At 56.9% G+C, this 10,472-nt stretch overlaps 1 protein-coding gene across 2 annotated transcripts in view; it reads left to right on the top strand.

Moving 5' to 3' along the window:
* Positions 1–10,472, top strand: part of ADAMTS14 (ADAM metallopeptidase with thrombospondin type 1 motif 14) — a 97,524-nt gene that overhangs the window by 68,104 nt on the left and 18,948 nt on the right. For both annotated transcript variants that reach the window (XM_057737152.1, XM_057737151.1), the window contains exons 7-12: positions 442–547; positions 2,581–2,724; positions 3,378–3,510; positions 4,917–5,030; positions 7,236–7,384; positions 9,403–9,578. In XM_057737152.1, coding sequence (XP_057593135.1) covers positions 442–547; positions 2,581–2,724; positions 3,378–3,510; positions 4,917–5,030; positions 7,236–7,384; positions 9,403–9,578 — 822 coding nt within the window. The remainder of the gene's footprint in view (positions 1–441; positions 548–2,580; positions 2,725–3,377; positions 3,511–4,916; positions 5,031–7,235; positions 7,385–9,402; positions 9,579–10,472) is intronic.

The raw sequence follows: 10,472 nt of genomic DNA, 5'->3' as shown, positions 1-10,472 counted from the left end.
GTGATGGGGGTGCGGGCTTGCAGCTGATTCCTCTGTTTTCTGCATAGTATCTAGCACGGTGCCACCTGCTAGACATGTAGACACGTTTGGAACTTGTTTCTGACTGACTGAGTGACTGGCTGGCTGGAGGGACGCAGCTTGGAAGTTGGCTGTGTGCAGGCTCGGGGCCCACTGCCTTGTTTAGAGGAGGGCCGGCGGGTGCAGGGAGCTGTAGGCCAGGAGGGACGGCATCAAGCCTCAGGCTGTGGGGGCAGCGGGGCCCAGGTGCCGACTGCAGGAACAGAACACAGGGTGCGACGCTGCAAGGAGCCTTTTTCCTCCGGGGACCCTCTGGTCGTGACCTGGTCAGGATGTCCCTGCAGTGGCCGGCTTGGCACAGCCCTGGTCGAGTCGTGCCTGCCCTGCGTGACCTCTCTCTGCCCTCTCGCCCTTTCCCGGCAGGGTACGCGCCGGTCACGGGCATGTGCCACCCGCTGAGGAGCTGTGCCCTCAACCACGAAGACGGCTTCTCCTCGGCCTTCGTGGTAGCCCATGAGACTGGCCACGTGTAAGTGGCCCCGAGAGGGTGGGCTGTGCCTTGAGCTCCGAGGAGGTCTGTGGGTGTGGGAGGCTTTGCCCCAGTTTGGACTCCCATCCCAGGGTCCTGGGAGATGCCAGAGGAGCTGCCCTGAGGGGGAGGGAGCCCCAGGGCCCAGACAGCAATTCTGGGCTTGCCTTGGGCCCAACGCCCCAGTCCCAGGTCCATGGGGGACCAGAGGTGGCCCTGCCTTTGGTAGGTCAGTGGCAGTGTCCCCACATAGGCAGTGCTCTGCTCTCTGAGTGGCCTCTATCCCTCCGTCCCAGCCACACCTCGACGCCCTCCCTGGTGCTCTGTGCATGGAGAGCTGGTCTGGTCCATCGTAAACAGGGGCACTTGGACCCAGACCTCCAGCCAGGCTAGCAGCTGGCTTGCATGATCCTCGGGCCCGGATGTGGTTTCAAGCATATTCATTCATTCAACCAGTATTTCCTGAGCACCTGCTGTGTGCCAGGCCTGGTTCTAGAAATAGGGCTGCCGTGGAGAACAGGATGGAGAAGCACGCAGAAAGCTACGTGCTGGCGGAAAAGAAATAATCCACCGTGCAGTGTCTGGTGGTGACATGCACCTGTCACAATCACGTCTCCTAGCCTTGTCTGTCCACAAGGGCAGAACTAAGGTACACGCCCCCAGCTTGCCCGCCCCCAGCCTGCCTGCAGAGTGAGGGCTGTTTTCTGCAGCTGGAAGGATGTGGGAAGGAGAGCAGTGGGCCAGACCTGAGAGCGAGCCTGCCGTCCATAATCTGCTGTGCCTCTGTCCGCATCTGCCTTCCCCTGAGATTTCATCCCAGCCCTGCCCCTTGCTGGGCGGGTGCCACCCCCTCTCTGGGGCCTCTGTTTCCTCATCTGCAATGTGGAGGCTGACACGAGGGAAACCTCTGAAGGCCCTTCCTGCCCTGCAGCCAATGCTTCCACGTATTCTGGAGCCAGGAGTTTGTCTTTCTGTGTGTGGGAGGCAGGGCGTGTCCACTCTTCACTCACAGAGCCTCTCCCTATGGAGAGACAAGGTCAGGCTTAGAGGCCCGTGTGTCTGTCTAGTGATCAAGGCCAGATGCAGCTGCCTGGGAGTGTTTAAGAATTTGGAACCTTTTGGGCTTCCTAGGTGGCGCAGTGGTTAAGAATCCACCTGCCAATGCAGGGGACACGGGTTCGATCCCTGCTCCAGGAAGATCCCACATGCCACGGAGCAACGAAGCCCGTGCGCCACAATTATTGAGCCCATGTGCTGCAACTACTGAAGCCCATGTGCCTAGAGCCCATGCTCCGCAACAAGAGAAGCCACGGCAATGAGGAGCCTGCGCACCACAATGAAGAGTAGCCCCCACTCACCACAACTAAAGAAAGCCCATGCACAGCAAAAAAAAAAAAAAAAAAAAAAAAAAGGCCCAACATAGCCAATTAAAAAAAAAAAGAATTTAGAACCTTTGGGCTTTGGTGTTAAATGCTAACTATAAAGAGCAAACTTTTACATTTAAACTATCATCACGGCAGGTGGGTACCGCACACAAAGCTCTGTGCTGGGTACAGTGGGGTCTAGGAGAAGCTAAAGAGACTGGCAAAGAGGGAGGGCGCAGTAACTGAGGTCAAGCTGAACAGAATGAAACTGGTCCTTGCACGCGAGGCCTTGCGTCTGGAGGGAAGACGTGTGGCGTGAGAGTTGTTGATGGTAGTACAGGCGGTCCCTGCTGTGGGAAGGCAGCCTATGAGCAGGGTGGCCAGAAAGGGTGTCCTGGGGCCGGACTGGGGCCTGAACTAGCCTGGGAAACTGAGGGTGTGGGTAGGGTTTGAGAAGAGGGAAGGAGGGTGGAGTGAGTCCAGCCCCATTGTGGGGGCAGGGTGGAGCCTCAGCTTCCATCCAGTGGAGTGGTCCTCCCCACTGCATGGTGGGGAAACTGAGGCCAAAGCCTGGTCGGGGCAGGGTCTCTGGTCCGCCTGGTTGTCTTCCCCAGGGGTGGGCTCCCTGGGTGTGGTTGAAGGCTCCCCTCTGTCCTCCCCCGCCTCCAGGCTTGGCATGGAACACGATGGTCAGGGCAACGGCTGTGCGGACGAGACCAGCCTGGGCAGCGTCATGGCGCCCCTGGTGCAGGCCGCCTTCCACCGCTTCCACTGGTCCCGCTGCAGCAAGCTGGAGCTCAGCCGCTACCTCCCGTAGGTCACCTCCACCCTCCGGGCCGGGGCGGGGAGCCAGCGGCCTGCCACTCCGTCTCCCCCAAGTCATCTCTCCTCCCCACACCATCGTGCTCCTGACACGCTCAACTCCGGGTTTGCTGGTCAGCTCCTGGGGCTCCGGGGACGTGGAGGCCCAGGACAAGCGTTAGACTTGGGAGCTGAAGGCTGAGAATGGGCGCAGAGTGGATTCGGGTGGGGCGCGTGCCAGCAGAGATACTGTCACTAACCTCGTGCCGCAGCCGGCCAGGGCCCAGCGTACGTCCCACATGGCGGGCTGACTTGTCTTCGTCTCTCAGTGCAGTGAGCCCTCAAACTGTCCACGAGCCAACCCTTCATCTGGGCTGTGGTGTGTCTCTGTAATGTGGGCAAAACAGGCCCCGTAAGAAAGCCACAAGCTGAGTGTCTAACCGCAGTCCTGGGTGCCCTTGCCCTAGAGCTCCTAGACGTGGTCGTGGGTGGAAGCGAGGGGGTGCAGAACAGCCCGTCCTCCCTGGAGAACGCAGTTCCTGGCACAGGGCAGCGGGGGCAGATTCCTGCAGGCCTTCCTTGCTTGGCATCCCCCCCTCCCCTGGGAAGGGAGAGCTTGGGAGTTCCTGCCCCTGCCCGGCTCACCTCCTTGCCTCTGGTGGCAGCTCCTATGCCTGCCTGCTTGATGACCCCTTTGAGCCTGCCTGGCCCCGGCCTCCAGAGCTGCCTGGCATTGACTACTCGATGGACGAGCAATGCCGCTTCGACTTCGGCGCTGGGTACCACACCTGCTCCGCGGTGAGTTCCCACGGCATCTGCCTGCTGGACGCCAGGTGCAGTCCTCCTGGGACCCAGGCTGGTCATTCACAGAGCACCTTAGCCTAAGCAGGATGACCAGGGCCCAGGCCCTGCCACCTTCTGCTGTATCCTTGCCTCACCCAGTCCCACGGAGGCGGGGGAGGGGAGCAGCGTGTGTAGCGGCTGGAGAATGCCTGGAAAGATGGGAACAGAGTAAAACAGAGAGGGCGGGCCATCGATGGGATCCTGAGCCGGCTGGTCACCGGAGGAGTTTATCTGTCAGGTGGCCCGTGTGTCAGATCAGGTGCTGGGCTCTGGCCTGGTGGAGAAATACTTGCCGCCCTCTGCTCTTTGGGCCTCTGGCAGGATGTTTGGAGCAGACGTCCCACACTGGTAAAATCCTCCTGTGCCCCCCATAACTTCTCTCCCAGCGTCAGTTACATGCACCACCACCGCCCCCCTTCCGCCCCCCGCCCCCGCCAAGCATGTGCCTACCCTGCAGAACAGGGCAGGGGCGAGCCCGGAGCCTGGTGATCAGCTAGAGCCACCTAGGAGAGAACTGAGTAGCTGCTCACCAGGGCCCAGGTGGAGGCTCACAGAAGGGGACGTCCCAGGGCCGGGGGCTCTCTCCGCAGTCAGGCCTTGGTGCCTCGAGTACCTCACACCGCTCCTGTCCAGGAACACAGCCCCCTCCTCCGCTCTGCAGGACCAGAAGGCCCTGTGTGTGGCCACCTTGCCCCTGCCCAGGCCATGCGGGGACACCTGGTCTCTGATTTGGGGGTGGAGAAACAGCTGGGATATGGGATCTCAATGCCCAGATGCTGTATTCGTAGGACACTAGTCTGGCCGGCAGGGGGTGATAGGAGAGAAAAGGAAATTGGAGCTTTCCTGGACAGTCTGAAACATAAGGTTACCAGCCTCTGGCATGGCTGGATGAGATCAGAGGGAGATGGGAGTCCTGACCTTGTCTGGGTGCTGCAGGGCCTGGGCTAGCCTGGCAGCCCCCTCAAAGCCCCCCACATGCACAGAGCTCAGGGGGCCATCAGTGGACCCGCCTCTCCCGAGCCTCACACCCTGGTCCCTACTCAGTCACAGAGTGGCCTCTACAGAGGCGGGGGAGGCCTTGTAGGGGAGACAAGAGGCGTGTGGGCTGTGGCTGGTGCCTTCTTCCTGGTGCCCTGCTGGAAGGGGAGGGGTCACCAGAGGCCGCTGGCACTTCGGGTGGGGTCAAGTTTGTGGGTGTGCGGGGCTCTGGCTGGATAGACCCCTCCTGCCTCCCTCGAGGTCCTCTGGCCCAGCGCCCACCACACCCTCCCTTCTCTCTGTCACTGTCCTTTGCCCCCTTGACAACTCGTCAGAGCCGGAGAGCTAGTCCAGCCCACTAACCCCTTTCCCCCGCCACGCAGTTCAGGACCTTCGAGGCCTGCAAGCAGCTGTGGTGCAGCCACCCTGACAACCCGTACTTCTGCAAGACCAAGAAGGGGCCCCCGCTGGATGGGACCGAGTGCGCACCAGGCAAGGTACCTGCGGGGCGGGGGCTGCAGCAGGAGCGCCTCCCGGGGTGCAGGCCCCAGGGGAGACCTGCGTCCCTGCCGAGTGTGGATGTGAACGCGTGGCTGTAGGGAGGGGGTGTGTTGAGTGCAGGAGCCAGGCTCGCGGGCGGGCAGATGGGCACGGAGTCCTCACGAGAACTCACACACACCCTCTCCTCTCCAGCATCGCAGTCCTTGGCTTCTACAGTGAGCAGCGTGTGGCCTTGTCTCATAGCCCATCCGCGGGAACGCTTGCTCCCATTTTACAGATGAGGAGGATGCGGCCCAGGCAGGTTAGGGAACCTGTGGAGGTCAGACGGAGGGTGATTAGCAGAGAAGGGGTGAAGGGAAGACTGCGGGTGTTCTGCCTCCTCCCCCCACCCACCGTGCTGTTCTTGTGCCTCCCCTCAACCCCAAACCTGCCCTTTCACGTACTTCCTGGTATGTTGTACCCTCTTGTGTGTGTAGGTGTCAGGGGGACCCCAGGTCTGAGAGCCCTGAGCTGAGGTCCGCTCTATTGCTTGCCCTGCCCCCATCTCTGTGTGGTGACCTTGAGCCATTCATTGACCCCTGCTGAGCGCTGACCAAGCATCCTTCACACGCCTCATGTTGTCGTGAAGTTATGAGTCATGTCCAAGCAAATGAGAGAGCTGAGAAGTAGGGTGCTGCCCCCCGCAGCCTCTCCTCTGCCCTCACCCACTCTTCCCCGTCTCACCTATAAATGGTCTGTCCTTTCACAGATGGGTGGGACATTCCATGACCTTGTACAGGCCCAAGGGGCTGTGGGCTGCAAACCTGGCAGGCTATTGTCCTGGAGCCTGGGGGTATACCTGCTCCAGGTATGCTCAAAGTTCCAGGCCCTCTCCTATCACAGTTTCACATAAGAGTTAATCAATGGCTCTCAGCTTTGTCTGCATATTAGAACCCTCTGGAGAGCTTTAAAAGTCCCCACCCCCTAGAATAGGGAGTGATTGCAAATGGAAATGTTTCAAAATTGGATTGTGGTGATGGTTGCCAAATGCTGTAAAGTTACGAAGGGTCTCTGAATTGTACACTTGAAATGAGTGAAGTTTATGGCCTGTAAATTTCAGTTGACCCTTGAATAACACAGGTTAGGACTGCATGGGTCTGCTCATATGCAGATTTTTTTTCAGCAGTAGATACCACAATACTACTAATCTGTGGTTGGTCGAGTCTGCGGATGTGGAACCGCGGCTATGGAGGGCCGACTATACGTTACACGTAGATTTTCAACTGCATCCCTAACCCCTGAGTTGTTCAATGGTCAACTGTCTAGTGCTTCTTTTAAAAATTCCCACTTCTTTTAAAAATCCCTACCCCTAGAAGTCTGATTCAGTCTGGGGTGAAGCTGAGGCATCTGGAATTTGAAAAGTTCCCCAAGTGACCCCAAGGCTGAGAACGACTGAGCTATCTCTTGAAAAAGACCCAGAGAGCTTTGCTGTGTTTCTTACCTATGCTCCTACAGGAAAAGGGAAGGGAGTTCACTTCGGTTGAGCCCTCCTTTGTGCCTGGCCTTGTGCTGAGGGCTTTGTAAGCGTTGTTGCCTTCAGTTCTTAGAATAGTCCCAGTTAACAGGCAAGTGCACTGAGGCTCAGCAAGGTGAAGCTGTGCAAACCCAGACCTCTTGGCCTTGAGGCGTCCGCTCCCTGTACGGCGTGGCCGGACCTCCTGTGGGGCTGGCTTCCCTCCCATGAACATACCTGCTTGGGGCCCCTGGATGGTGATCTCAAGGTGCAGAGCCAAGGTCAACTCTAGATCGTGTGGGAAAATTGTGTCTTCTCTTCCTTATCAGCCCTTTGTTCCTCTGGGGGCGGTAAACCAAATAATTGCAGTCACTGTCGTTGCTCATTGTACCATCTGCGCTCTGTGGAGGGCGGTGTGTGCTGGGCGTTGTCTAGTTGAGTGCTCACCGCAGCCCTGTGGGCAGGCGCTGTTACCCCCATGCTACAGTTGAGGAACAGGCTCAGAGAGTGGAGCCCTTTGCTGAAGGTCACTCAGCTCACGGTAGGGGTGGGATCTTGTGTGACCCTGAGGCTCGTACTCTTAACGTTCCTTTTTCTGGGCTCACCCACGGTGCCCACCAGCTGTGCCGTGTGCCCGGTTGGGCACGTTCTATGGCAGGCTGGGCAGCAGTGGCCCCAGGCTGACCTCATACCCTCTGCTCCATCCCAGTGGTGCTTCAAAGGTCACTGCATCTGGAAGTCGCCAGAGCAGACTTACGGCCAGGACGGAGGCTGGAGCTCCTGGACCAAGTTCGGGTCGTGTTCACGGTCTTGTGGGGGCGGGGTTCAATCCCGTAGCCGGAGCTGTGACAATCCCCCGTGAGTGCACTTGGCTGAGGTGGGCAGGGTAGGGGCCTGAGGGGCTTGGAGGGGGAGGCACTGGGGGGCAGGGCCCTAGAAAGGTCTCCTGCCAGTGGCTGTGTGTTCCAGTGGAAGACGATCCGAAATTGCTGGGGGTGCCAAGTCACTTCCGCCTGGGTCTGACATCTCCCTGTGGGTCTGACATCTGAGACTGGGTCTGAACCAGTGATTTTCAAATTCTCGTGTGCGGAAGATTCTACAGAGTCTGTCTGGGCCCAAGGCTTGGCCAGTTTAGCAAGCCCTCTTGTGACCCTGATCCTCCAGTTAAACTCTGAGAAAACACTGATCTAAATGTTCACTAGCCATGTCTTGGGAAGATAAATTCCCCGTCTGTTTCCTAATACATGAAGCAAAACTTCCTTCAATTTTTCTTAACTTATCTTTTACTATCATCAAATCCCCCACCCCCACTACCCCCACCCATATTTCAGCATTCCAGGGGAATCATCTATTTCTCCCTTTTATCTCCTCTGTGAAGATCCCCTCCCATGGTTTTGGAACCTCTGAGCACCAGCTCTTTATGGTCTCCATCTCGCAAACTGAAGCAGCCTGCTTAGAACAGCTTCGTGAGAGATGGGGGCTGGCCGGGGCTGGCCAGGACTGGCCGTGCAGGTCATCTGTCTCCAGGTTCAGTCATTCTGAACCTCTGTGGGGCAGGGCCGGCCCCACCCCTCACCGCACTGAGTGATGTGATGGGGACCTAAGAATGGCAGGGTCCTAGGATCACAGAGACTCCGTGATAGTCATCCTCCCTCTAGCATCTTCAGGAGTGGTCCTTCATACTCCGCTGTGTACCTCCAGGGAAGGGACGCTCAGTGCCTCTTGGAGCAGCCTGTTCCTGTGTACTGACTCTTTACAAATATGAGCCAAAACGAACAGCCTTGTAACTTCAACCTGTTGGGGATATGAAAGCCGGGTTAAAGAAAGGCCCAGTGATGTGCGCTCTGAATAAACCACCACCCAGTCATGACAGATGGTTATCCCCTTGATCTAAGCTCCCATTTATTGGACTCCTGTAATAATAACTGTTTTTATTTTATGAGGCTTAAATGAAATAATATGTGTACTCCCAGCACCATGCCCAGCACAGATTAAGCACTAATAAAGGCCAGCTGCTGTTATAATCCCTGCAGTGTATGCACTTTCTCTGTGCCAGGTGGGATGCTGAGCTCTTGTGGGCATGAACCCATGTAACCCTCCCAGCCTCTCTGAGCAGAGTTCCAGTAACCTTGTTTACTTGGATACTTTGTATCCATAATCTTACCAAATCCATTTAATTTAGTGGGGAAGAGAGTACAGATCGCTTTAAAATACACTTTTTAAATTTATTCTTCACAGACACACCAGGAGGTAGGTAAAATAAGAGGTGTTATAGTTCCTCCTTTAAAGGGGAAATTAAGGAACAGCAGGACTTGGGGTTAGATTTAGCCAGATCTTCTGACTCCAAATCCAAGTCTCTCTTACCACTCCTTAGTTCATTATGCTATTAAATGGAAGTGGATGCACATAGGAGCAGTTAAGTCATTTATTGAGGGCCTACTGTATGTCAGGCCCTGTGTAACGGTTGGAAGAATATACAGAGATGAGTAAGACTGATTTCTCTTCCAGCCCAGTTGGAGGGGGTTAGTCATTCCCTCCTGTCTTCCTCCCCTCCTCCCCGCCCCATCTCTTGCCCCTTTTCTTTCTCTCATTCTCTCCTCTGCCCCATCTCTCTCTCTCTCTCTCTCTTTCTCTCTCTCACACACACACACACACACACACACACATACACACACATACACACACACAGGTGGCATATGCCTAAAGGGACCAAAAGACTCTGAGCTCAGAACTCCTCACAGTGGGTGTTCCTCTCCAGTTTGGAAGCCCCTTTCTATGCTGCTCTAAAAAGCTGAGCCACCCCAGGTGGCCACGTGAGAAGGCTGGCCCCCTCCCCAGCCTTCCCAGCCAGCAAGGTCTCTCTGTGCTTGCCCCAGCCCAGCCTACGGAGGCCGCCTGTGCTCGGGGCCCACGTTCCAGTACCAGGTCTGCAACAGCGAGGAGTGTCCGGGGCCCTATGAGGACTTCCGGGCCCAGCAGTGCGCCAAGCGCAACTCCTACTATGTCCACCAGAACGCTAAGCACAGCTGGATACCCTATGAGCCGGACGATGGTGAGTGGGGCCCTGCTTCCCACCCCCCACGGCCTTGGGCATCTGCTGGGTCCACGTTTTCCCAGACAGGGCCTCCCACCCCTGGCGCACCAGTGAAGGTGCAGGGACAGTGGCAGCACCAAAAGGGACATTGCAGTTGGCAGGTTTGCCACATGCCTTTGTGCAGGCCTTTGCACTGTGTGCACTGGGGGGCCACCAGTGTGTCTGTGATTTGTGTGCTTGTGCTGTTTTCTGGCGGATGCAAGGACAATGTCTTGAGCAAGGGTTACTTGCCCCAGAGGTACCATTGAGGCTGGCAGCAGTGCTGTCTGTTGGGGTTGGTGCCTTTCAGATATGGCCTTACCTGTGCGGAAGGCCCTGTACAGGTGCAGGCACCCCTCGCTTTGCACAACCAGCGTCCTGAGAAGCTCAGTCCTTTCCTTACCATGTTTTTAGGTTTTACTGATGATGCTACTGTTTCAGCAGTTAATGAAAATGATTTGCAAGTCAGGCCAGTGGGAGCCTTTGGGATCCTCCCGTTGACCCCTTCCAGGCTGTCCTGGGATAGACACAGGCCTTGGGACTCATGTGGAGGGTCTGAATTTTGGGGCCAAGCCAGAGCCTGTCTGTTTTGGAGCATTTCTAGTGATGGCTTTTGTAGCAGCAGAGAGAAGCCAGTGAAGGCTGGGATTCAACCTGTCTTAGCACCTTCAGGCTGGAAGGGTCTTTAACAGTCCTCTGAGTCTACCTTCCCCAGCTGGCCTCTCCATGGTCCTACCACACAGCCCCTCAGCCTCAGACAGATGGCCTTTCCTCTCCTGAGCCCAGGGCCACCTCTTCGTAGTCCTGGTTCTAAAGTATCAATTGCAAGACCCTCTGTTCTTTAGCTTGCATTTAGAATGACAGTCTTCAAGT

This window comes from Hippopotamus amphibius, chromosome 5 (genome assembly GCF_030028045.1).
Source record: "Hippopotamus amphibius kiboko isolate mHipAmp2 chromosome 5, mHipAmp2.hap2, whole genome shotgun sequence".
Classification (NCBI taxonomy): domain Eukaryota; kingdom Metazoa; phylum Chordata; class Mammalia; order Artiodactyla; family Hippopotamidae; genus Hippopotamus; species Hippopotamus amphibius.
This window is presented reverse-complemented; position numbering and strand designations above follow the sequence as displayed.